The following is a 27,292-nucleotide window of genomic DNA, read 5'->3' as shown; positions in this document are numbered from 1 at the left end:
ATTACTCTCTTCGCCCAACCTACTGCCCTAAAATTCCTTCTAACTTACTTTCCCAAGTCAGCCCTCTAGAAACACTGAGCCCCCAATCAAAGAAAGACAAGTTAAAGAAGGACAGCATGTCAATTATTTTCTCAGTTTGGGAGCACCTGAATAAGACCCTTATTTCTACTCCCTGCCCTGAGTCTCCAGCTTTGAGTAGCAAGCACCTGAACTTAGGTTCAGTAATGAACTTAGTTCCAAGGTGATGAATAAGACCGTTTCCTTCCAGCTATTGAATTAATCTAGGGTTGGTTTCTGTCTTATTCACTGTATTCTGCAGGTGGAGTCCTGGGGAGACCCAGTTTCATGTGGCTTGTCTCTCCACTTTCCACTTTGAGTAGTTTGATGCTTTGCCTCCTCTTCCCGATGCTTTGGAGGTCAGGAAAATAGCTTGAGTTAGCAGAAGAATCGACAAGGTTCACAAGGCAAGAGCATGGTGCTGCAGCTCAATTTATCTCTCTAGACCTTAATTGGGGTCTGTTTATTTCTCATTTGACAGTTCGCTCATCAGTGCATTTTAAAGATTGGTCACACACAAAAAAATCTTGTCCAAATTTTCTGGACCGTCCCTCCCCCCCAAAAAATCAGAAGAAATAGAAGTTTCCATTTTATGTGAATTTTACTTCTCTACCCAAGATGAACATAATCTATAGCATTTCCTAAGCCTATTTGCCACAGGAACCTTTCTTCCGAGATCGATCACACAGGGTATGGTCTCAGAACTCCCTGAAGAAATCCTGAGCTAAAGATGTGGGGCTGGAGTGATAGCACGGCGGGTAGGGCGTTTGCGTAGTACGCAGTCGATCCGGGTTTGATTCCCAGCATCCCATTTGGTCCCGTGAGCACTGCCAGGGGTAATTCCTGAGTGCAGAGCCAGGAGTGACCCTTGTACATTGCCGGGTGTGAACCCCCTCCCCCAAAAAAGAGAAAAAATGATGCAAAACTGCTGATTGTGACTCAATTCCAGTCCTTCAATCACCAAATAAATAAGAGCCACGGCTGGGTCTCCCCCCTAAGTAAGGCAGGTCCATCCCCAGGGCTTGATCCTCCAAAGCAAGTCTTCCAGATGGCCGTTGCCTCCATCTCCACGTAGCCGACAAGGAAACAAACGGAGACTTATGGGGTGTGAGGTGGTATAGTCAAGGTCCCCTCAGAGTCTGGAAGATGTCAGTGCTGGATCTCGAACCAAGTCTGGTTGTGCCCCGATCCTCTCCCTCCCCTCCCCCTGCTGGCCCTCGGCCAACACAGTGGTTGCGAGGCCCTCAGTATCCCTGTCATTAGAAGCAGAAGCGTCCAGGTCTTCTAAGGCATCCTTGGCTGCAGACAGAGAGGCAGAGGAATGTGGGGAAACGGGCAAGGGGCCCCGAGGACTCTGTCCTCACCGCTCCTTTCATGTTCTTATAATAAACATAAGTGTCGCGATGGGTTTCCGCTGCTGGTCTTCTCAACCCTCTTCCTCAGGAGATGCTGTCGAGCGAGTTCGTGCAACTCAGCCCAGGTCAAATGTACAGCAGGCACCTTACTAATTATCTGCGAAAGGGTGCTTTCACGATCAAACACCAGCGTTCCCATACAACCCAGCAATTCTACTCCTAGTTTATACCCAGGAGAAATGAAAACATACACGCCCACAAAAACAGAAACATGAAGGTCGGCGGCAGCAGCGTGACTCCAAACAGCCCCAGGTGAACACCCCAGCGCCTGTGATTAAGTGGTGAGATGACATGCATTCTGTCGTCGGAACCCACCGGAACATGGTGCAGTCATCAAAGGCAATGAAGGGCTGGCACAGGCTATGAGACTGGACCCTGATAATAAGGTCCAGAATGAAAGACGCCAGTCCCCAGTGCTCCAGACACACGAAATCAGAACAGGAAAATTATGAGAAACAGGAAGTAGCGTGGCCGTTGCCCAGTCTGGGGAAGTGACAGGACAGAGGCCCACATAAGGTCCACACTAGGCTAGAGATGTGGATCAGTTTAAAAGCAGATATCTTGCATGCTGGAGACCTGGGTTCAATCTCTGGCACTGCAAAAAATGATTTATTAAAAAAACACAAATGGGGGCTGGAGCAATAGCACAGCGGGTAGGGCGTTTGCCTTGCATGCGGCTGGCCTGGGTTCAATTCCCAGCATCCCGTATGGTCCCCTGAGCACCGCCAGGAGTAATTTTTAAGTGCAAAGCCAGGAGTAAACTCTGTGCATTGCCAGGTGTGACTCAAAAAGCAAAAACAAAAACAAAACAAACTCACAAATGAAACTCAGCGAGGATTCAACTCAGAAATGTGAAAATTCTTTAAGTGGGTGAATTATTCATTTGTGACCATCTCAAGAAGCTGCACAAAGCATTCATGCAATAAACAAAATATTTTGCTGGTTTTATTATTATTTTTTTGTAGCCATACCCAGCAGTACTTGGTGTGTGTACTGAGGGGACCCTTGGGTGGGGACACACATGGTGCCAGGGAGAGAATCCAGGTGTCCCACAAGCAAAGCACTCACTCACCCCCCTGAGCCGTCTCTCTAACCCTAGGCAGGATGTTTCACACACACACACACACACACACACACACACACACACACACACACACACACACACACCGTGTTACAAGTCACAGTAACATTTCTTCTTAAGGAAGAAATGAAGAATGAAAGAGAAAGAGAAAGAAAGGAAGGAAGGGAGAGAGAATGAGAAAGAGGAGGAAGGGTGTGAGAGAGAAAGAGAAAGAAAGGAAGGAAGGGAGAGAGAATAAGAAAGAGGAGGAAGGGTGTGAGAGAGAAAGAGAAAGGAGAGAGAGAAAGAGAGAAAGGAGTGAGAGAGAATTGGCAATTTTGTTTCTTTTCAGTTAAGTCTGATGAAGGACTTTACCTAGTTCCTAGCTGTCAGCTTGTCACAGTGACCTACAGGCCACAGTGCTCAGGCCTAGCTCCAGGGGTGGCTTGGGGTGCCCTCAGCTGCCCGCCTGCCGCCCGCCCAGCCCGCACCCACCGATGAGGCAGGAGTTGTGGTAGTCGTTCGTGTCGCTGTAGTACTCCATGATCTTCCTGGCCACGTTCTCCGAACACTGATCGAAGTTTTCATGCATGAAGTCATATCTGGTGTTCGGGTGCTTCTCCTTGTGGTAAAACTCCTGCAAGGGAGGGAAGCCAGCATGGGGGTGGACGGGGCGGGGTGACACACATACACACACCACACACACACACACACACCGTGGGACTCAGAGACTCCTGCCTCGTCTATCCTCCCTGGAGGCCTCCCAGTCTCTGCGGCTCTGTCCTGGGCTCTGTCCTGTCCATGCTCTTCCCCTGCTCTGTCCCTTTCCTCTCACCTCCCAGGGCCAGGGTAGGGTGGCAGGACCCAGCTCTAGATAGCCTCTCCCAAAGCCCAGCCGCGTCTCCTGCCCGCGACCAGGCCTGGAGGGGTTGTGCAGTGCCACACTGGGTGCTGGACTTGAGGCTGCTCTGCAGGGCTCATCGCCGTGGGAGGGGGTGGGAAATGCAGAGCCCGGTGTGGGTGCCTGTTTCCATATCGCGCCCACGCGCCCCCCCCCCCCCCGCCCCACTCCCAGTCCTGGCCACCCTCCTCTGAGTCAGAGACGGGGTCTGTGTTCCCTGGCACACTTGGTGCCCGACACGGAGAATGAGTCCAAGGCACCTTCGGGGCCTGACTAAATGGGTCAGTGACGGAACGAGGGCGACCTTGGGTGGGAAAGCAAGCCTCTGGTGACAGGGCTGTGGCGCAGTGCCCAGTGCGCCTCTCCTCAGCCTCACAAGACCGTTGCCAGCAGGGTGCCAGCGGGGACAGTGGCGCTCACCTCCATCACGGCCAGCAGGTGCTCATGACTCTCCCAGAGCAGGCTCAGGATGATCCCCTTAAAGTCCCTGCGAGATGGAACAGAGAATGGGATCACTGAGGAAATGGTGGCGGGAGGAACCAGTCGGGATGGGAGATGTGTGCTGAACGTAGATCATGGACCAAACGTGATGACCTCTCAGTGTCTGTGTTGCAGGCTATAATGCCCAAAAGTAGAGAGAGAGTATGGGGAATACTGTCTGCCATGGAGGCAGGGGGAGGGTGGGAAAGAGGAGGGTATGCCAGGGATATTGGTGGTGGGGAATGTGCACTGGTGGAGGGATGGGTGTTTGATCATTGTGTGATTGTAACCCAGACATGAAAGCTTGTAACTATCGCATGGTGATTCAGTAAATTTTTTTTAAATCCCTGCAAAACACACACACACACACACACAGAATCAATTCCTGAGGGTCTCATAACCTTGTCCCACACCCAACCCACAGCTACTGATGGCTCCTCAAGAAAGGAATTGGTGAGGGGGTGTGGCACAGAGGCAGAGGTGACCTCTGGCTTTAAGGGTGTGGGAGAGACTTATGGCAGGCCCCCGTGGGTGGCTTGAGAAGACAAGGGTCTCGCCCAAACACACAGGCAGTGCCGGAGAAATCTGCCTGCGCTTCCCAGCTTCAAGATGCCGTGACAATTCTCCTCTGAGCAGCCCAGAATCTACCTCAGTAGTAGATCCCTGCCTTGCATGTGTGAGACTGTCTGTCTGTTTGTTTTGATGGGGACACATATCCAGCAATGCTCCTGACTCTGTGCTCTGGAGATTAAACTGGGGGTTGGCTGCGTGCAAGGCAAGGGCCCTGCCTGCTGTACTCTCTCTCTCTCTGTCTCTGTCTCTCTTTGTCTCTCTCTCTCTGGTCCAGTGTACTTTTCTGTAACACTCTTGGAGTGACAAAATTAGAGAGATGGACATGTAGGTGACTGTCCATGGTTCAGGCTGGGGAGAGGGGGTCAAGGGGGTCTCTGAGGAGCAGAGGAGGGAGGTACTTGGCGGAGACGATGGAGTGCTGCCTTGCTTGGGTGACACATGAATCAACGGGTGAGCTGATGGTGCCGAGGTGCCAGCAACATGCCAGAGCACAGAGTTGAGAGGTGCGTGGGGTGGGGACACTGAACTGCTGCTTTCTTTTGAACACTGAGGCCACTCTCCTAACAGCTACCTTTCCCCACAGGGATTGCAAAAACAAAAAAAAAACAAAAAAACAGTGATGGGGGAGCGGGGGTACTGTGCATGTGTGTGGTGGCGGGGAGGGGCAGGTGCGCTGGTCAAGGGGTGAGTAGGGGCCACCATCCACCTCGGCTTCCTCTGAGCAATCTGGATTTTCTGAAGGCAAAATAGTGCTCGTTTGCTTTCAGGAGAGCCAGATTCAGGGGAACAGGTTTTATTTGGATAGCTGAAAGGAAAATGAAGGCAAGGCAGAATCGGGAACAGGAAAAACACTTGCAAAAGAAGTTGCAAAAAAAAATGCACCCGCAGACCTCAGAGCGTGAGCTAGGAGAGTGCCTTGCCGCCACCTTTACCTCCCACCCCTCCCCTGCCCTCTTGGCTGCGCCTCTCATCGGCCCCCTCCTCTGAGTCAGAAACAGGTTTACTTGGCCCCCAGGAAAGGCTTACTCAGTGCGGGGCGGCTTCTCTCCAAGCACCTGCAACTTCTTCTCCATTCGGCTGGGCTTGGTGTACAGGGAGTAGTTGTGGGGCAGAGTGAGTTCCATCCCCGTGCTCTGCATCCTGTGGACAGACCCCGGCATCTGAGCTTGAGCAGCGACCGCCCATTGGGCAGACAGTGGCCCTCGGAGACCTCTTGACCTCCCTGAGCACCAGCTCCTTGGGGGGAATGAAGCCCCTAGCAAGGGGGCTGGGCCTGGAATGGTGTATCATTGCTTCCTGGAGGCGAGACCCCAGGTGAGACAAAGGGGGTTGCCAGCTCTCTCCGAGTGAGGTGACGATGTGCCCGTTGGAATCTGAGATTCCCATAAGCCGGGGGGGGGGGCGGGTTTTTTTGCTGTTGGGGTAAGTGTGTCCCATGCAGTGTTCGGGACATGCCTACACTAGATTGTGTTGTGTGTCTCTCAGTTGAAATCCAGATTTCACTAGGCATCCTGAATGTTCATATGGCAGCCCCTGAAGCCTGAATCTCATTGTGTAATTCCTGAGAGTGCGGGTATACCAACCAACAAGGGCAGGATCCCCGTGTAAATTCAGAACTCAGGCCCCTAACCAGCCAACACCTGCCCCAGGAACCCCCCCTTGTAACATAACAGCTTGGTAAGTCGCCTGCTGAGCGTGCAGGAAGCTGCAGAGGGCTAGCTCTTGGGATAATCTGGAAAATGAAAGAGCAACTCCCATCACCACTGGCCCCCCGCCTCCAGCAGCTAGAATGTGACTAATAAGTGCCAAGTCCCTGGATGTTGCCCCGCTTCTAATCAGGGACCGACCAGAGAAAGCCCAATACACCTGCAAGAATAATCCGCAGAATATGGGGTGATCACCAGGCCCTGGTTGGTGCCACGCCCTGCCTCTGCACTGCTGACCTCGCTCAGGACACCAGCGTGGTCTCTGCCCTCCTGGGCCCAAACCCCTCACCACCCCGCCTGCCCCAGGGTCTCTGCCACCATGCCGTAGGGGAGGGCTGGCTGGCTGCCTGGCACGGGCAGAACTAACTTCTGCTTCTCTCCTTTGCCTGCGTGGCCATGGTTCAAATCCACATGGTGGAGGGCACTGGGTCCAGAAAGACCTGGAGCTTTGCAAGGTGGCATGAACCACTCAGTTAACTTCCTCAAAAGCCAAGATTCCTTTTTTCTTCAAAAAAAAAAAAAAAAAAAAAAAACATAACAGTGAGGGTACCTGGCAGGCACAGAAAGTCAGCTTGGCCATGTGGCTCCTGGAAGCGGCCTTCAGGGAAACCGGCGTGGGGACTCACTTGGCCTGGGACCCCCCTCCCCAAACCAAGAGCCCTGCCCCTCAAGGGGTTCTGGGCAGGACTCTGGGCGAGAGCACCCTCCCTCCCTCCCTCCCTCCCTTTTCCTTCCCTCCTTCCCTCCCTCACTTCCTTCCTTCCTTCCTTTCTTCCTTTCTTCCTTCCTTCCTTCCTTCCTTCCTTCCTTCCTTCCTTCCTTCCCTCCCTCCCCCTCCCTCCTCCCTCCTCCCTCTTTCTTTCTTTCTTTCTTTCTTTCTTTCTTTCTTTCTTTCTTTCTTTCTTTCTTTCTTTCTTTCTTTCTTTCTTTCTTTCTCTTTCCCTTCCTTCCTTCCTTCCTTCCTTCCTTTCTTTCTTTCTTTCTTTCTTTCTTTCTTTCTTTCTTTCTTTCTTTCTTTCTCTCTCTCTCTTTCTTTCTTTCTTTCGTTCGTTCCTTTTTTCTCTTTCTTTCTTTCTTTCTTTCTTTCTTTCTTTCTTTCTTTCTTTCTTTCTTTCTTTCTTTTTCTTTCTTTCTTTCTTTCTTTCTTTCTTTCTTTCCTTCTCTCTCTTTCTTTCTTTCTTTCTTTCTTTCTTTCTTTCTTTCTTTCTTTCTTTCTTTCTTTCTTTCTTTCTTTCTTTCTTTCTATGTAGGAGAACTGCTATTTATTCAGCCATTGATTATGCTGCTTGTATTGGGCATGAACTCCACATTACTTTTTTAAAAAATTAATTGGATCTCTGTGAGATAGACCATTACAAAGCTGTTCATAATTGGGTTTCAGTCATACAATGACCCAGCACCCATCTCTCCACCAGTGTACATTTCCCACCACCAATGTCCCCTGTCTCCCCACCACCATCTCCAACTCCCCCCAGCCTCCCTCCATGGGAGGCACTTCCCTTCTTGAAGGCCACCCTTTCTGACCAGAACGACGTGTGTGGGAGGAAGCAGGGCCCAGTTCCACCTGCCAAACCTCTCCTGCACGAGTTCTCAGGCCCGGAGCCCCGGGTGAGGGAGGGTGTCCGGGAAAGGCGCACTGTGTGAAGGAGGAAGCCGGCCAGAGTGCAGGCGTGTGTGACCAAGTCCACCCTGGCCTGGGCCTCGCTCTGCTGCCGGCACGGGCAGTGACTTCTGAGGTCAGCCTGGGAAAGGCAGGAGTGGCCTGTGTTTCAAGGGACCCCAGAGGAACCAGCATCCCTACCTGCCCAAAGAGTAGGCGCTGGCCATGGATATGGTCTTCTTCGTCGACATTTCTAGTCGAGGCCGGTGGTGCTTGAAGGCTTCAAGTGAGGAGCGCCCGGGAGGAGAGAGCAGAAGGATCTAGGTGAGGAGGGGCTGGGCGGCACCATGGGTTCCCCAGTCCCCCAAGAATCTCAGCCCTGTGGGCCTCTACCTGTCTGGAGCCGTTCCATCTCACACTGACGGGACAAACTTTTTGAGACGGGTCTGAAACCAAAGGAAAGGGGGTGCATTGTTGCCCAGTGAACACGAGCACCTCTTAGGGTAGGTAGCGAGACCAACCCCGTGAGCCCACAGAGCCAGTGGGACCATCCCTGTGAGCCTACAACGTTGCTGGGATCGTTCCCGTGATCCCAGAAAGCCAGCCCAGGGTCTCACCTGTTGCTTCAGGTCAGAGAAGGGGATAAAATGGAGGCTCTGAGGACAAGCCTGGGCTCGAGGGCACAGGTGGTCAGGGCTGGGTTCACCCGGGTACCTGGTGGATAGGTGTGCGATGCTGGTCAAGGGGCCACTCACTGCAGGATCTTCTTGATCACGTCCAGAGCCGGGTCATCTATCATGGACTTCCCAATGCGGCTTGGCTGGATGAAGGACTCGGGGGTGAGCTGGTCCATGATGGCGTCGTCTTCAGCAATATCAGAGGACACTGGCTCGTCACTCTCTAGGTCAGAGTTCTTTATGACATTGTCCTGTGGGCCGGAGAGAAGGTACAAGAGGCCCAGCCAAGTCGCAGCGGGGTGTGGGCTACTTCACGTCCCAGCCCCACCTTCGCTTGGCACAGAAGCCATCAACTCCTATGTGACTCTGCCCCTTCCATAACGGAGTCATGTCAGTGCTCCCTCAGAGGGCATCGGCCCAGGCGTGCCCGACCAAAACAAAAATGCTCCGAATGTCTGCTCTTTGCAAAGCCCGGCCTGGGTCCACGGATACTGCAGGCAGTGCCCTGGGGACAGCCTTATCCTCGTGGTTCTTGTGTCCAGGGAGCCAGACAGTCAGGGACATGGAACGTGCCCTTCGACAAAGAGGCTGATCCAAAGTGAGCCTGGGACTACCAGGGAAGAGGTCCAGTGTCTTCAATGAGCCACAGACGGCTAAGATGGGCCAGCAGGAATGCACAGGGGATGTTTCTGATCAAATGCGCGGGTGAATGCACGATTGCCTTAGTCACTAAGAGGCCAATCCCTCCGCCAGCTGGACCTTAGAGAGAGACAGAGGGACTTGTGGGCTTAGTTAGGCCCTTCTCAATGTTCTGACAGGGGGCCAGACCCTGCAAGGGAGCAGAGCTGAACTCCCGGTGTCCCGTTGAGTTCAGTTCTAGCGGTGCAATCAGAGTCTCCACCTGTGGCAGGGTGGGAGACACGCCTCTCCCGCCATCCCCACCACCATCACCCCCATAAAAAGAAGATCTGGTTCAACACTTGGCTGAAAGGAGCAGTGGCTGAGGGCGGTCAGAGCAGAATCTGAGGAGCAAAGTACTCCCTATGCTACCATTGGCTCCAGACCCCCATCCCAGGTCTGGAAACAGGCTGAGTGCCCCTGATGTTCCAGACCTGGCCAGAGGGGCTGACTATGGGGTGATAACCCCTCAGGATAGCTACTCTGGGGATATTCCCCCTAAAACAGAGTCCTCGGGCACTCTCTGAGAGTTCATGGGGAAACAGGAGATGCTGAGGGGCCAAGAGGACCCGCCTGAGACCAGGGCTAGGGGAAGGTTTAGCGGGGAGTGACCGTTCCAGGGATGGCAGAGCTGAAACCGGGACAGGCAAGGGATGAGCTCAGACTGGTTGACGCTCAGGGGGAGTGAGGGGACAGGAACTGCTAGGTGGGCAGGGGACAGGGGACCAGGTGAGGTAGTTAGAATGGCATGAAGGGAAGTCCATGTCTTGCTCTGGGCATGGGGAGGGAGACGGGGAGAAAGAGGCTGGGCTGTGAGGCTGGCCAAGGCTGGTGGGCAGCATGAGCTCAGATTCCTAATGGGGGGAGGACGGGGTGCCAGGCAGTGGGCAGTTGGCGGGGGTGTCTCCGAGAAGACCAATGCAGGGAAAGGACCCTCTCTACTTGAGCCTGCTCTGACTGCACAGCTCGTGGTCTTTCCAAAGGCCTCCCAGGTTGTCCAAGAGGGTGCCCGCTCTTCCCAGGACTCTGCTGACCCTGTGGCCTCCCAACAGTCCATCCCTGGCCCCAGACTGGCCTGCTGCTCCCCACTACCCGCCCCCTCACTGCTCCCAGCCCCCGTCATTGCTTACATTGAAGATGACTTGTGTGTTGACCAGCATGCAGTTGAGGTACTGAATCCTCTGGTCCAGTTTTCCTTTCCAGGTTTGGACAAAGTCATGGAGGTCCTCTGTGGTTACTATCTAGTGATCACAGGGAAGAAAGCCTCGGGAAACAGGCTGCAGGAGGGTAGGGGGACCCCATGGGAAGTGCAGGAATGGGTGGGCTGACCAGTGAGCACACCCAGGGCTCCAGGGAGGTGGCCACCTGCGTAGAGGGTGGGGAACGGTGGGTCTGTTCTCGGGAGCTGCACTGGGACCTTCGTCTTTCACTCAGGGGCAGTGGGAGTCCGATTCTTGCTCCCATGGGGACCTTTTGGCAAATGATTTAAACTCGCTCCCCCCAGTCTCCCATCTGTGATGGGAACGTGGTCTGTCCCCTAGCTGGAGAGACAGAGGTGATGCTACCGGGTCTGTTGAGTGGGGTGATGGCAGGTTAATGTTGCCCTTGCTCCCCAGGAATGCATCAGCAAGACCAGAGGAGGAAAGAGAGGAAAGGAGGAAAAAGTAAGGACTTACGACTGCATGACCCTCACCCTCGTGCTAGCAACCTCAGGGGATGTGTAGAAAGGTCTACATGAAACACGTAACATGTCACCAACATAGAAAATGAGAGCAATAGAGAGAACATACTCTCCACGCTCTGGGGATGCGTGAAGTTATTCTCAAGTAGCAAATATTACAATGCCAGCATCTCATATGGTCCCCCGAGTTGTGCTAAGAGTAATCCCTGAGCCCAGTCTACTGTGGCCCAAAAAACAAAAAGAAAAAAAAATAATGTTTTTATAGGCGGAGCCTGGTGAGGAATGCATCTCTCATTCAAGTAAGTTGCACTGAGACAACTTTTTCTTGGGGTGCCTGAGTGCACTGTAGATGAAAGATTATGGGGCACACTTGTTCCAAAAAGAGCAAAGAAATGACCAAAATGTCCAGACATTCGCCTGCTGGCTGGCTGGCTGGCTAACGAGGATCGTGGCAGGCACTTAGAGCCTGGCTTCTCCTCTTTGCTCCCAAGGAGACTTGACATGTGGCTTATCCGGAGAAAACAGAAGCCGCCAGTTTGCAGTGCCCAAAACAAACCCGTGAAAAATCAAACAGAAGGTGATTGTTCTGCTGGCAGCGAGCTGCTTCAGCCATTGCTCCATGAGGGGTTCCTGAGGCATCGAGGGCAGGGAGGATGGGTGCCAGCACCCACACTCAGGAGAACCCACTGCATTCGGGGGCCGGGGGGTGGTTGGGGGCGGGCACTGGTTTCTTGTGCCAAAATCCCACTGAATAAAAATGAAGGTGAACTAGGAAGCTCAGCGGTCACTCTGGTACCGGAGCAACCTGACCACAGACGCCAGTGTCTTTTTCAGCGTATGATTCCAGTATGACCCATCTTCCCCATTCTTAGTGTCGCATCTACTGAACACTTACTTTATCTGCTGGTGAGCTATGACACATTTCTACCTTGCTCTGAAGCCGTTCCAGACAAGAATTTAATCCATCTGTCTGCAGATTGGATTTTGCCACCTAGGGAAAAAAAAAAAACAGAGGTTCTGGTATTTGTTGCTAGAATACTTTAAAAAAAATCAGGAAATTGTTCAGCAAAATATATTAGCAACATATTATCTGAAAGATGGGTCAATGGCTGGAAGAATGAAATGGAGGGGGGACTGTGCAATCTTATCAATATGGGCAAAATACAAAAGACATTGGGTGTTTTATTTATTTATTTATTTTTGCTATCACAGAGATAGTAAGTATCTATCTATCTATCTATCTATCTATCTGTCTATCTATCAACCCGAGTTCGATTCCTCTGCCCCTCTCGGAGAGCCCAGCAAGCTACCGAGAGTATTGAGCCCACACAGAAGAGTCTGGCAAGCTACCCATGCATATTGGATATGCCAAAAACAGCAAGAATAAGTCTTTCAATGAGAGACATTACTGGTGCCCGCTTGAACAAAATTACAGAGATAAGCTTAGGGGCCAGATCAATAGAGCCGGTTGGGTGCTTGCCTTGCATTCAACCAACCTGGGTTCAATCCTGGGTATCCCATATGGTTCCCTGAGCATCAGAGAAGTTATTCCTGATACAGAATCAGGAATATGCTCTGAGCATTGCTGGGCGTGGCCCCCAAACAAAACAGAGCAAAGAGAGATAAGCTTTAAAAATAAAACTGGCCACTCATAGTGCTGGTTGAGGGAGCTAGGAAACCCCAGAAACTCTGGGAAGGAAGCCACCCCGCCCCCCACCCCCACCCCAAGCATGCAAAGGGTCAGGCCCCAGCACCATCGCAGGGAGAGCAGGTGCGTGTATGAGGTCCTGGGTCCAATGACAGACTAAAAACATTGACTCTTGGAACCAATAGTTTAGCTCTGGGAGCTGTGTCCCCGCTCCACCCCCATCCCCAGTGTAATTAATTTCCTGTGCAAGTATGTGGACACTGTGTGTGGTTGTAGGGGAAATCCACCAGAAGCTCCTCCAGAAGGAGCCATGAAGCAAAACCCAGCAGCACATTTAGGAAAAGCAGTCATTTAAATGGTATCTAAAAATATTTGCAGATTTACAATTAAAAAATGTATAAATAGAAAGTGGCAAACTTTTTTTTGGTCTGTATATAAACATTTTAATATCATTATCATCATCATCATCATCATCATCATCATCCCATTGATCATTGATTTTCTCGAGCGGTCTCAGTAACGTCTCCATTCATCCTAGCCCTGAGATTTTAGCAGCCTCTCTTTACTCATCCTTCCCAACAGTGCCGCATTGGAGGCTCTTTCAGGGTCCGGGGAATGAGACCCATCATTGTTACTGGTTTGGGCATGTTAATACACCATGAGGAGTTTGCCAGGCTCTCCCATGTGGGCAGGAAACTCTCTGTAGCTGTCCAGGTTCTCCGAGAGGGAAAACTAGGCTATAAGATGTCGAAAGCGCTTCCAGGAGCTTGGTTTTATAGTCTCTGGATGTTGGCCATTGATGGGATTACACGGCTCTTGGGGCAGTTTCTGGGTGTGACCGCCTAGCTACTGGAAAATGAGGGATCTGGGTGGAAGAGGCCCAGTCCCGATCCGAGCAGTCTTGGAGATCTCAGCCCCGGGTCCCATTTAATATATAGTGTATATATGCATATATATTTATCCCATAATTTCATATGTAGAAAAGAAAGCTGAGTAAATTAATTTTTTTAATTTTTCCAGATTACTTGAAGTGTAGTTGATGCATAAGATGAGTTTATGGGGCAGAGAGATAGTACAGTGGTTAGGGTGTTTGCCTTGCATGCAGCTGACCTAGATTCGATCCAGCCCACCTGACTCTGGGTAGTGGGAAAAATGGGTGAAGCAGGTTAAAAGGCAGAGGGGGGAAGACTATTCAGACTGTAACTGAAATTAGGTTGACGGTCTCCAATTCACAATCTTGACACTGAGTATCAATCCATCCAGGACTGGTTCAGTGAATCCTTGGTTTCTTATGATGCAGGCCCACACTCAGTCCCTATGTTACCCAACACCATTGGTATTTGGGAAGTAAGAAGTGAGAGAATATCTGTCTTTCAAAGGCTGTTTATTTGTTTACTTACTTATTTTGGTTATTGGGGGGGGGGAGTCACACCCAGCTGTGCATAAGGCTTACTTCCGGCTCTGCACTCAGGGGTCACTCCTGGTGCTGCTCAAAGGTCCATATGCAGTGCTGGGCATCACACTGGGGTCACATGCACGCGAGGCAAGTGCTTTGACCCTTGTACTATCTATCTGTTCTATAAGCAGCTGCAATGGTTGTTCTTTAAGGACACTGACTCTGTCGGCTATTCATTAAAATTAGGATCTGGCTGTCAAATAATTTTGGAAAATAACACATACTATCTTTCTTCTCAATTGATCACGGTATACTCATATAGCACACATCCAATACACATTCACCTACTGAAAACTCTAAGAAATCCAGATTGGAGAGAGAGTACAGTGGGTAAGGCCCTTGGCTTTGCATGCGGTCAATTTGGATTTGATCCTTGGCACCACATATGGTCCTGCAAGACCCACCAGGAGTGACGACTGAGTGAAAGACCAGGAGTAAGCCCTGAGAACCACTGGGTGTGGCCCAAGAAACAAATACACAAACAAAACAAAATTCTAAGAAGTACTATTGGAAAACAAAAGTGCTTGATCCATACCATTCTTCGGAGGACTAATATAGCTCACTGAAACAGGCCAGTTAGGTAAAGCTGCAGTGCAGGAGACCTCACGGGTGTCAGAGGCTTCGTGATCTCATCTCTGGCTTCCTTGCTGGACTGCAGGGCAAATGCCACAAGGACCACCAAGGGACCAGCCCTGCCCACTCACCCCAGGACCTGGGGCTATGCCTGACTGCAGGGTGTGGAGGAAGGTGGGACCCAGCCTACCTCACACTTGATGTGCAGCTGTAGGTTTGTCAGCAAACGCTGGATCTTCTCTATGAATAAAAGGTCTGCATACAAGTTCTGGAACTTATTTTCAAACTTGCAGATGACATCACTGGCCTATGAAGAAAAAGAAAAGGTAAAGATGGGCAGCTTATCTAAGTGGCAACTTTTGGACTTTCAAAAGCAAAGAGAATCAGGCTCAATTCCTGGCTGGAAATGGGGCTTAACCAGCTTAACGGGTAGTGAGCGAGTGGGCAGAGACGGGGGGGGAGGGCGGGGGGAACCTTGCAACCAGGAGTCCTGGCAGGGGGAGGGGCAGGCTCATCCACCTGGTCCATGTAATCATTCTCCATCTTCTCCATGTTGATCATGATCACGTTCTCAACGGACTCGATCCGAGAAGCTTCCTTCTCCAGCCGTTGGCACAGGGTCTCCATTTCTTCAATAGAAAAGTTGCCTCCCTCTGAAAACAATCTGAAGACAGTCGGAGTGAAACAAAAGTCACAGTGGGTGGCGGGGCGGGGGGGGGCGCTGGAAAATTTTCCACCCATCCCAAATGCTATTGGGTGGCGGGGCGGGGGGGGGGGGCGCTGGAAAATTTTCTACCCATCCCAAATGCTATTGGGTGGCAAGACTTCCAGTTAAAAGGGCCAACTGACGTTCACCTGAGTGAACATGGGTAGTCTGAGGACAGATACAGGGAGAGACAACCCGAGCGTCTGCCAGGGAATTGAGCTGGTAAGGAAGAAATGGTGTTGTGGGGGCAGAGTGATAGTACAGCTAGGAGGACGTATGCCTTGCCTGTGGCCGGCCCTTGGCTTAATCCCCAGCAACCTATATGGTCCCCTAAGCACCACCAGGAGTAATTCATGAGTGCAGAGCCAGAAGTAACCCCTGGGCGCCACCAGGTGGAGAAAAGAAAAGAAAGAGTAAAAGAAAAGAAAATGTGGTGTGGACCCCAGATGGGAGCAGGTGCTGTCCCTCGCCTATTCCCTGGGGATCCCGGCGGCCGCCATCTTCCAGAATTCACTAGAAAATCCAGGTACGGGCCAGCAGTGATGGCACAAGCCAGGCCTCATGGGATAGGGGAGGAGCCGGTCCTTCTCCTCCCCCGCCCCAAAGGGACTCTGAGATGTCGCCCATGAACGGCCCCCGGCTTCTTATTAAGCTCCTTAGCAGCCATGATCCCAGAGACAATACAAACGAATCTCGGAACAGAGAGGCTCTTGGTAGAAATCTCTCTAGACCTAATTATCAAAATTTTAGAATCCCAAGATCGCGTGGCCACTCTTGCAGCTGTGTGACGTCATATGCTATTCATAACCAGCAACTGAAAACAATTTGTCTAATGTTGCCTTTTCAGCAGGTCTGGGTGTTGGGGGGAAAATTTCAAGTAATAATGGTGGGACTGGTGTTGAAAGATTGAATGTGATCAAAGTAGAGAGAGAGAGTAATGTGGAAATTAGCTGCCACACAGGCAGGGGTAAGGGTGGGATGCGGGGTACACCGGGGGTTTTTTTGGTGGTGGAAAATGTGTACTGGTGAAGGGATGGGTGTTTGATCACTGTACGACCGAGACTCAAACATGAAAGCCTTGTAACTGTTCTCACAGTGATTCAGTAAATAAATTAAAAAAGAAAAAAGTAAAGAAAATGTGGTGTGGACGTCCAGTAGCACTGTCTTCAGTCGAGAAGGGGGTGCTTCTCTGTCCCAGGCTTGAGTGTGGGGGGCCGTGAAGACACTGTATAAAGTGGGAGCAGCCAGACATGCGGGCGGCCAGGTGCCGTGTGACTGCATTTGTATGTGGGACCTAGACCCTTCAGATCCACAGAGACAGAAGGCAGAACAGTGGCTGCCCCGGATCCGGGGAGAGGAAAATGGGAGTTAATGGAGTTTGGAGTTTTTCATTCACAAAGGTGAAGAAAGTTGCTGGAGGGGCTGGCGTGATAATCCAGTGTGTGGGGGGGGGGGCGTTTGCCTTGCACACAGCCGACCCAGGTTTGATCCCCAACATCTCATATGGTCCCCCAAACACCACCGGGAGAAATTCCTGAGTGCCGAGCCAGGAGTAGCTCCTGATCATCGCTGGGTGTGACCCAAAAAGAAAAAAAAAAAAACATTGCTGGATGGTGGTAGCCTCAGTCCACGGTGAATGCTCAGGACGCCACTGGACCGTGCGCCTACAAATGGGATTGATCGTTGGCACCACCGAGGGTCCTCTGAGCAGTGCCAGGAGTGATCCCTGAGCACAGAGGTAGGAGTAATCCCTGAACATCGTAGGACGCAGGCCCAAACCCAAACCCAAAACAAAACCCGCATAAATAAATAAATAAAGAGGTAAGGTGGGGGTCAGAGCTGTAGGACAATGGGGAAGGGTGCTTGCTTCACCTGCTGTTGACCTGGGTTCAATCCCCCCTCCTCCCACCCCACCCCACCAGGACTGATCCCCGGGTGCAAAAAGAAGCAGGAAAGAGGTAGGACTGGGCAGTCTCGCATCCGGCACAGTGTGTGGCAGTAAGTGGGGGGGGGGGCGGGGGGGGGGGGAACGAGACGCCCTGCCGCGGCTCCCACCTGCACTGCTTGATGAACTCAATGTTGGTGTAGCGCAGTTTGCCCAGGCTCTCCTCCAGGTACTGGCGGAAGCTGCGCAGGGACACCTGGGCCACGTCCACGTAGCCCATCAGCTCCCTGTGCATCATGCTGCTGACGTTGAGCAGCCTGGGGAGCAAGGAGGGGCGTGCAGCTCGGGTGGGGGAGGGTGGCCGCCTGCCCCCGCCCCCGCCCGCCCCCGCAGGAACCCCGGAGCCCCGCACGCGATGCCCAGGGCTAGAAGGGCAGCATCTGGCTCCCGCCATCTCGCTGGCAGGAGACTCTCGGGGGTCTTCCTCCTGACACCCCGCCATCACTCTCCCTCCCAGCAAATTCCCTTTTCCCACTCAAGCCCACCCGTGCCAGCTGCCACCCCCACCCCGGAGAACTGTACTCAGGCTCATGTGGGGGGCTCACCTACTCCCTGATTGAACCCCCAGCAGCCCCACCTCCTCACCCCCCATGCAGGAGCTGCCACCTGAAATCCCATCCGAAGTTGCCGGGATCCCAGAAGCCCTGACTCGGCCCTAAGCACACCCCACCCTTGAGGGTCTCTTAGGAGACCCCCCTGAGCCCCCTGCCCTCTAGACCCTCCTGTACTTCCCTTTCTGCAGGGACAGCAAGGAACCCCGTGGGCCGCATGCCCACTCTCTGACCATCCAGGGCTTATTATTATTATTATTATTATTATTGGGCTGGAACGATAGCACAGCGGTTGGGCATTCGCCTTTCACAGGGCCGACCCATGTTCAATTCCTCCGTCCCTCTCAGAGTGCCCGGCAAGCTACTGAGAGTATGGAGCCCGCACAGCAGAACCTGGCAAGCTACCCGGGCGTATTGGATATGCCAAAAACAGTAACAATAAGTCTCTCAATGAGAGACGTTACTGGTGCCCGCTTGAGCAAATCGATGAGCAATGGGATGACAGTGACAGTGACAGTGATTATTATTATTATCATCATCATTATTTTAAATCATTTTGTTTTCTAAATTTATTTATTTTGCTTTTTGGGTCACACCCAGCGATGCTCAGGGGTTACTCCTGGCTCTGCACTCAGGAATTACTCTGGCAGTGCTTGGAGGATCATATGGGATGCGGTAATGAACCTGGGTCGGCTGTATGCAAGGCAAAAACCCTCTCCGCTGTCCTATTGCTCTGCCCACCCCCCCCCCCCGTGGGGCTTTCCTTTCTCTGGCAGTGCACTCCCCCAGAGCCCTGGGTACCCCCCTCCTCAGCTTTAAGTTTTGCGGCACTTACACTCACTCTTGTGCAAAAGTGACCTGAGATGCAGAGGGTGCTGCTGCGGGAACCCTGGGAACACCCGCCCCCGCCCCCACCCGGACTCTCTGCTCCACCTTCGAGGAACGCCCCTTTGCAGAGCAGCTCCCGGAGACCCCCGGGCCGCTCACCTCTGGCTCTTGGTGGTGTTCAGGATGGTGAGCTCCATGTCGTAGACCTTGCTGTGGAAGGTCTTGCTCTTGAGGCTCTGCTCCTCCTGGAACTGGCGGAACATCATCTGCTCCTTCCGCAGGCTCTCCACCACCCCCGCGCAGTGCCGCTCCAGCCGCTCTTGGTGGAGCGTGAGCTCCGCTGGGGGGTGGGAGAGGGGGGAGGGGGAGGAGGAAGGGCTGAGGCCTGGGGACCTCCGGGCCCCCTCCTGGCACAGTCTGCACCTGGCACGGTGAACCGTGAGAGTGGCCTCTCCCGGGAGTCCTCAGCTGGGTGCCCTGGCCAGTCCTGGGGTGGGAGTGGGTGGGGGGAGGCGCATCGGCTGTGAGCAGGGAGATACCCCGCCTCCCTGGGAAGGGGAGAAAGGCTTCGAGATGGGGTGTGGTGATAGGCGGGTGGGGAGAGGGCGCCAGGGAGGAGGCATCAGGCAGGGAACCTGGGGAGAAACAACTGGCCAGAGCAGGGCTTCGTTCCGTAATATCATTGGACACAGATTTCCAAGGACCCAAAGCCCAATAAACTCCTTTCTAAAGGTGGGGAGAGGGATGAAGAGAACCAGGAGCCAGGAGCCAGACCCGATCACCCTACCTGATCTCCCTGGGGCCAGGAGGAGTGAGCTGGGTGTGGCCCAAAAAACAAAATAGTGTGCCCCCCCAAATAGAGCTCTGCAGTGTGGTATGCTTTTTTTTTAAAGTCTTGTAAATTATATAATGGAACTAATGGCTAGATTTTTTATTTTTTTGAGCCTGTGGCATCTACCAGCTGCTTATACTTGTGGTCACGATTCCTCGTGGTGCCATTCAAGGAGACTTAATTCCCACCACCAACATCTCTATCTGCAGGAGAGGGAGGGATCGGAGAGGTACCTTAAATTGCTCATAGTCACACAGCTAGAAATGTCGGACCTAATGATGGCTCTGATTCTAAGGTTTTGTGCCCACAGCATCCGCATGGGTATAGGATAGAACTGGGTTTCATGCAGCTGTGACAATAATCTTCACTTCAGCACCGAAGAGAAAAATATAATGATCTAAAAATAGAATGATCTTGGGCTGGAGCAATAGAAGAGCAGGTAGGACATTTGCCTTGCACGCAGTCAACATGGGTACGATTCCCAGCATCCCATATGGTCCTCTGAGCACCGCCAGGGGTAATTCCTGAGTGCAGAGCCAGAAGTAATCCCTGTGTATCGCCGGGTGTGACCCCAAAAAGAGAAAAAATAATAAAAATAGAAATAGAGCGATCTACTTCTTCACTATCAGCCTGGGAGCTGTGACGCCCTCACAGACCCTTCGTAGCATGACAACGCTCATCAAACTCTGGGGGAGTGGCACCGAGACCTTCCGGTCCAGGGTCCGTACCTGCCCTGACGTTGTAGATGTCCTCTTTTATGTTCTGGGCCTTGGGCTGGTACAGTTGCAGGTGCAGCTCCAGCTCTGAGTCCAGCACATCGACCTTCGTGGCCACATCGATCCGGGTATTGAGGGAATACTGGTCAAACCACTTCTCCAGGTGCTCAAAGAAGCCACTTCTGAGCCTGAAGGGAGCGAGCAGTCGGGTCAGCTCCACCAGCAATTGTGGCCGGGGGGTGGGCTGGAGTGATCGTGCAGCGCTGGTAGAGCGTTCGCCTTTGCACGCGGCCAACCTAGGTTCAATCTCCGGCATCCCCGAGCACTGCCAGGAGTGATTCTCGAGTGTAGAGCCAGAAGCAACCCCTGGGCAGCACTTGGTGTGACCCCAAAAGCATAAATAAATTAGATCAATAAATCGTGGCCAGGGAGACGCCATTCCCGGTGGGCAGAGAGAGGGCTTCCCCCAGCCCCTTCCTCCTCTGTCCGGCCCGTTCACCTCTCAGTGGTGTTGTGTGTAGGTGTGCTCTCGTTCATTCGGCCAGACCCAATGGTGGATGGCTTCGGGCGGCTCCCAGTGCATTCAGAATGGAGGTGACAGTGAAGAGACTTACCCTCTGTGTCGAGCATAGAAGCCTTTCTAGAGGATAGATGCCCTGAACCCGTATTACATCAAAGGCCAAATTACATTTGTAGTTCATGTCATGTGGGCCAATTGTTTCCAGAGCAAGTCCGCTTGTACTGGCACCAGAAACCAACAGTAGCACCTGCTTCTCTAGCCTCAGAGCGGTACTGGCAAGCTTTGGCGCTCTGTTATTCTGTAACCAAGCTGGAGCTTGTGTTTATGTATTTAAGACTATTTTGCTTCTTTCTCTGCATAATACCCATGAATAGCTTTTTTAAATTTTATTTATTTATTTAATTTTTGCTTTTTGGGTCACAGCCGGCAATGCACAGGGGTTACTCCTGGCTCTGCACTCAGGAATTATCCCTGGCGGTGCTCGGGGGACCATATGGGATGCTGGGAATTGAACCTGGGTCTGCCTCGTGCAAGACAAATGTCCTACCCACTGTGCTATTGCTCCAGCCCCATGAATAGCATTTTACATAAGCATCGCTCTCATGGTGCTGGGGATCATTCCTGGTACTGCATGTCCACTAGGGCAAGGCTTAAACCTGACAGTGCATTGCAGCTCGGGCCCAACGGTGCTTAGAGCCACCAGGGTCACCCCAGCCGGGCTCAAACCAAGGACCTTAGACATGCAAGACTTGTGCTCCATTCCTTTGAGCAGTCCCCCTAGCCCCCTATTAATAACTTTTGCTCATTTCTCCATTACATACCTTTTTCCCACCTTATCAATCTCTAGGCACTCTTTAAGGACATGCAATAATTTGTTTGTAATATGAGCTGCCTATATTTTCCCCAATTTATCATTTCTTCTTTTTAAAAACTGATAATGATTCTGGAGTATGCGTATTGTTAAGAGTTTTGGTTCTCTTGCAGTGTGTCTATAGATTCAATGCAATATCGGGTTTTTCAAAAAGCATAAGTGATGTGTTCTTATGGAAATTGTTGAGATCATTTCTAGTTTCTTTGGAAATCTAAAGAGCCAAGGACAGTCAAAATAACCACAGGGAAGATCAGCGTGGAAGGACTGTTTGTTTGTTTGTTTGTTTGTTTGTCTTTGAGCCACACCAGTGGTGCTCAGGGCTTACTCCTGGCTCTGCGCTCAGGGAATCACTCCTGGCACACTCAGGGAACCATATGGGATCCCAGGGATGGAACCTGAGTGGGCTGTGTGCAGGGCAAACACTTCCTGCTCTGACCCAAAAGCTAAAGGACTTTGACCAGCAAATCTGAAGATGTAGAATTAAACTCCAGCAATCAAGTAAAGTGATGGAGCTTGGCAATGACAGGCAGAGAGAGAAGCAGAAGAAAGCCCAGCTGGCAGAGGGGGGAGAAAGTTGTTCTCACAGGGTCCAGGTTACCTGCCATCCACATGGGGAAAAGAGGAATTCCACTCCTACCTCACACACAGCAGCCAAAACCCTTGGCTCTGAACTCAGGGATCACTTCTGTCAGGGTTGAGGGGGCCATATCAGGTGCTGGGGTCTGAGCCTGGGGTGGCTGCAAGGAAAGCACCCTACCTGCTATACTATCTCTCCAGCTCCCCAAGTCCATTTTAAATTAAAAATGTAGACTTGCAGTGAATAACAGGAGAATATTTTTGTGACCTGGTGATATGCAAATATTTCTTAAACAGGATACAAATGAGCCTAACTGATAATAGAAAATCAATAAATTTAAATTCATTAAAATTAAGACATTTACTTCATTAAGAGACACCTTCAAGAGAATAATAAGGCAAGAGTAGCGTTGGAATAAACAGGTGCTACATGTGGGCCTGGGAGGAAAGTACCATTAGGATCTTCATGAATAAGAAAATAGACTGAAGGGAAACTATAGATTTGGCTAGGAATTTCACAAAACAAAAAGGTCAGCAAAAGGCCAACAAGTGGCATCATATCACTTCTCGTCGGGAAAAGGATAAATTAGAAGCACCATGAAATACTGCTATATGTGTACCAAGTGGTTAAAAATCAAACTGCAGAAACACCAGAGCTGACGCAGCCTTGGAGCAATCAGAGCTCTCACATGTGGCTGTGTACTGCTAAACTGCTAAAAAAAACACTCAAAAAATCTTTACGAGGAGGCTGTAGTGATACGATAGTGGGTAGGGCGTTTTTGCCTTACATATGGCTCAACTTGGTTTGATACCTGACACTCCATATGGTTCTCCCCAGTGGGCCCCCCGCCCCCGCCCCCGCACCCTCCAGCCCGCCAGCAGTGATTCCCTGAGTGCAGAGCCAGGAATAAGCCCTGAGCACTGCCGGGTGTGGTCCAAAACCAAACAAACAAAAAAATTGGGCTGGAGTGACAATACAGTGGGAAGGGTGTTTGCCTAGCATGTGGCCACCCTGAGTTCTAGATCCCTGGTATCCTGTATGGTACCTGCTCCAAGTATGCCAGGAATAATTCCCGAGTGTAGAGCCAGGAGTAATGCCTGAGCATCACTGGGTGTGCCCGCCCTCTCCAATAAAAAACCTCTTTGCTAGCATCTTTGGGCCATGTTTCCTCTAGATGGACATACAACTCCATGTCTTAGCAATTCCACTCAGTGAGATAGCTAACAGAAATGCAGAGCACCCCCCGCCCCCTGCCAAGGCTTGTACAAGAAGGCTTATAGAGCGTTATTATTGGTAGGACCCCAAACAGAAAACAATCCCAATGTCCCACAGTGGCAGAATGAATAAATAAAATGAAGTGCATTTCTAGATAAAGGAGCACTACTCAGAAATAAAAATGAGTTTTATGGCCACATCGAAGAACACATATTTCATTTTTAGCAATATCTCAAGAAGCTGGATTGCATGCTTTGTCTGTGGGAGCCTGGTGGTCCATCCCCAGAATTGAATGGCCCCTTGAGCACTGCCAGGAGTGACCCCTGAAAACCACTGTGTGTGGTCCCCCACAACCACCACCAAACCCCAAGATTAGAAATGTTCCAGGATCAAGAATACAGAAGCATTCCTGTAGACTGGAATTTCTCACGGACAAAACTTAAGTCAGCAAGGCATCTTGGAATGGATATTGGAAGGGATATTATGGGGGGTGGGAGGGGGTGAGGGTCACTCCCACAGAGGATACCTATGACTGCAAATAATTCCTGAACAAGGGCTACTTTTATTGTGCTTTTTCTTTTGGGAGGATTTATTTTTTTTTTGGGGGGGGGGGCGCACCCAGCAATGCTCAGAGGTTACTCAGCCCCAAGCTCAGGCATCTATCCTGGAAGTACTCAGGGGATCGCACGGGATGTTGGGGACCAAACATCCCATAAAGTAATGAGGAGCAGAGCACTCATGTGCAAAGCAAGCACCCTGCCCACTATACTATCTCTCCGGTCTCTGTACTTGCCATCTCTCCCCTTGGTTACCCTCTGCTGAAAGGAATCTAGTATTTTGCTTTAATATTCCACCTTCTTAGTAAGACTCTGGGAAGAGAATGAGAACAAATTTGTTTTCTACTCACTGTCTCTTGATTTCTGAGATGACTGAGGATGGTATGAAGACGTGTTCTAGCAGCTGAGCATAGGGGGCTTCCATGTCCAGGTCAGAGGAGCCTTCATCTTGGTCCATAAACAGGAAGACAAAGTATGTATTCCCACTCGAGGTTGTGAAGAACTCCATGTCTTCTTGAGGGATCTCCACCGAAGAGTCCTCTAGGAACTTGGCCGAAACAGAAAATACCACTTTAGAATTGACAATATCAAACAGACGTCTTAATGACAGAGGGTTGAATCTTGACCGTAACAGGTATTCTACCCATTTAATGTTTTCACCTTTTAAAACTGGGAAATTCAACATTGACATCTGATTTCTTTCAAAATGTATAACTTTAGAAATCCTGAGCCAATATGCCCACATAGTATTATTGGCTGGAGCTGAGCAACAATTGCCACAGACTATTGTACCCCACCCCACCCCAAACACACACAAATTCATAGGCACAATATATTAGTATTTGGAGGCAAGGCCTCTGGGAGATGATTAGGTCATGAAGACAGAGACCTTATGCATGGAATAAAAGATTCCAAGAGAGATCCCTTGGTTCTTCTATCCTGTGAGGACATTGTGAGAATAAAGCCATCAGAGGTCCAGAGGTGAAGCTTGTTGGTAGAACACTTACTCTCTATGTGTGAAGAGGAAGAAGAAAGGAAAATAAAAGAAATGAGAAATGGAAAGGGAGGAAAGGAAGGAAGGGGAGGAGAGGGATGGAGAGGGAAGAAGTAGAAGAGGAAGAAAGGAGAAAGAAGGAAGTAGGAAAGAGGAGAAAGGGAGGGAGGAGGGGGGATGAGGAAAAGAAGGAGAAGAAAGAAGAGGAGTAGAGGAGAAGAGGAGGAAGAAAAAGGTGAGGAGGAATGAGATAAGGGAGGAGAAGTTGAGGAAAAGGCAAGAGGAGAGAGAAGGAAAAAGGAGTGGGAGGAAGAGAAGGAGAGGGAGGAAAAGGAAGGGGAAGAGGTGGGGGAAAGGGGAGAAGAAGACAGAGAAGGAGAAGGGGAGGAGAAGGAAAGGGGAAAGGAGGAGATGAAGGAGAAGAAAGAAGGGGAATAAGGAGAACGAGGGAAAAGGAATGGAGGAGAAGGAGAATGAGAAGTAGGAGAAGAAAGGGAAGAAGGTAAGAAGAGGAAGAAGGGGGAGGAGAAGAAGGCCATATGTTCAACAAGGAATTTAGCCTTAATAAAACATGGAATCTGCTTATTGTTGGTCTTGGACTCCTCAGACCCCAGTACCATGATAAAATTTAGTTGTTTATGTTACCACCCAGGCTATGGTATTCTACATGGAAGCCTGCCTTGACTGACAATAATTTGAATAACTGTCACTCTTTTATACTTGGTCTCCAGCATTCCTTTCTATCATATGCCTTTGGACATTGGATCTTGGATCCCTGCTCAGAAAGAAGTCTCATATGCCAATTACCCACCCTTCACCCCCCACCACCCCCCAAAAAAAAGTCAGAAAAAGTGCTTTTCACCATCTCATTATGGAGTTTGTCGTTGTTTTGTGAGTTTGGGTGTTTTGAGAAGATGCAAGCACATGACTCACTTTTCTGCATGCTAAGGAAATTCTACCAGAGCCTGGAAATAGGTCCTTTTTTATTGCACAACCAAAGAATGAACAAATAAAGGCATGGAACAGCATAGCGGGTCTGTACAGCACAGAGTAATGGAGAAAACAGAAGGATGAGGGCAGCCTTAGAAGTGAGGCGTGACTTTACAAGAGGCTCTGGGACGTGAGATGTGAAGTGAGGGAGAATGCTAAAAAGCACTGTTGTGAGAGGGGAATTGCAACGTTAGTGACAAAAATAAAAGGTGGGCAGCAGTTTGCCTTTTTAAAAAAATCTGTATCTCAATGGAGACACCACCACTGGGGGACCCCGACTTGTATGAAGAGTACAATCCAGCAAACCCAGGGAATCCAGCAAACTTATCCCTACCCAAGAACAAATCGATTGCCCGCTTACCTCATTCACAGATGCACTCTCAGTTTCTTCCTGGACCTTCTCCTCCTCTTCCTCTGCATTCTCCTCTTCATCTGTCTCCTGCTCCTCCACTGCCTCTTGCTTCTCCTCCTTCATCACCTCCCCCTCCTCCCCACCTTCTGCCTCCTTCGCCTTCTGCTTCCCGGCCTCCTGGGCTTCCTCCCCTTCCTCTTCATTCTCTTCTCCCTCTTCTTCCTCCTCCTTCCCAGCCTTCTTCTCTTCTTGGCTCAGGGATGTGCTTGAGCCGCTCTGTCTTCTTCCCTGCACTTCTGCTAATCCCTGAGCGGAGTCTTCTGCCAAGCCATCCCTTCCGTCGCCCACCACAGGCTCTTCTTGCAGGCTTGCTTGCGACCCCAACTCGACGCCGTGCCCTCTCTCTGAGTCTTCTGTGGCACTCATTAGACTGGACTCTTGTCTTGAGCTTAGCCCTAGTATGTTCAATTCGACAGAGCTTCGTTCCTTCTGTTTCCTCATTCTCTCCAGGAGCTCTCTTTCATGAGCTTCTGTCGATGGCCAGGCCCCAAACACAAGGAGAATCGGGTTACCCGAGTAGCATGGAGTTGCCCTCCACAGCCCCAACCCAAGGTCCAGAACCACAGGCAACAAGGAATAGACAACAGCGAACTTGGAGAGAACAGGGCTTGAATCACAAAGGTGTTACCTGGTTCCCTAATTCTGAATATGACTTCCCCATTCTCGTCCTAGAAGGAAAACACACAGGGTGTGGAGTGAGGGCGTGGCCTTCCTCCGGAGCCGGACTTCCAAGAGCATCTCTGTTCTTGGATGCAAAGCCACCTTCCCCCGAAGCCTCATGTTTCATGGCGGATCTGAGGGTCCCCACGCCAGGCAACAAGTTCCCTTAATCTCAACGAGGCTAGCGAGCTCTCTACATCGCAGCTGCTAATGCAAAAAGCATCTAGTTTTGAGACAATCTTGGTGGCAATCCAGGGCAAAAGGCAAGGGAGGATTGAGGGATGCAAATCAACGGAGGGATGCAAACTAAGGGGCAGGAAGGGCTGCAAGGGGGCTCCGTGGTTTCCGTCTGAATTCCTGTGACATTAGAGCCGCTTCATTGACCCGACAGATTCCCAGCCTCGTGGAGTCAG

General features: G+C 51.0%; 1 protein-coding gene across 1 annotated transcript in view; it reads right to left on the bottom strand.

Moving 5' to 3' along the window:
- CCDC180 (coiled-coil domain containing 180) overlaps nt 1-27,292 on the bottom strand; it is a 58,780-nt gene that overhangs the window by 8,989 nt on the left and 22,499 nt on the right. The window contains exons 16-32 of the mRNA XM_055125161.1: nt 26,848-26,887; nt 26,634-26,689; nt 26,169-26,321; nt 24,174-24,370; nt 20,096-20,271; nt 18,695-18,875; nt 17,267-17,413; nt 15,025-15,169; nt 14,696-14,812; nt 11,718-11,819; nt 10,278-10,388; nt 8,548-8,720; nt 8,186-8,238; nt 7,994-8,072; nt 5,513-5,626; nt 3,854-3,920; nt 3,028-3,169 (exon numbers count right to left, since the gene is read on the bottom strand). Coding sequence (XP_054981136.1) covers nt 3,028-3,169; nt 3,854-3,920; nt 5,513-5,626; nt 7,994-8,072; nt 8,186-8,238; nt 8,548-8,720; nt 10,278-10,388; nt 11,718-11,819; nt 14,696-14,812; nt 15,025-15,169; nt 17,267-17,413; nt 18,695-18,875; nt 20,096-20,271; nt 24,174-24,370; nt 26,169-26,321; nt 26,634-26,689; nt 26,848-26,887 — 2,053 coding nt within the window. The remainder of the gene's footprint in view (nt 1-3,027; nt 3,170-3,853; nt 3,921-5,512; nt 5,627-7,993; nt 8,073-8,185; nt 8,239-8,547; nt 8,721-10,277; nt 10,389-11,717; nt 11,820-14,695; nt 14,813-15,024; nt 15,170-17,266; nt 17,414-18,694; nt 18,876-20,095; nt 20,272-24,173; nt 24,371-26,168; nt 26,322-26,633; nt 26,690-26,847; nt 26,888-27,292) is intronic.

This window comes from Sorex araneus, chromosome 1 (genome assembly GCF_027595985.1).
Source record: "Sorex araneus isolate mSorAra2 chromosome 1, mSorAra2.pri, whole genome shotgun sequence".
In the NCBI taxonomy this organism is placed as follows: domain Eukaryota; kingdom Metazoa; phylum Chordata; class Mammalia; order Eulipotyphla; family Soricidae; genus Sorex; species Sorex araneus.
The sequence above is the reverse complement of the archived record's forward strand: the minus strand, read 5'-3'. Positions and strand labels throughout refer to the sequence as shown.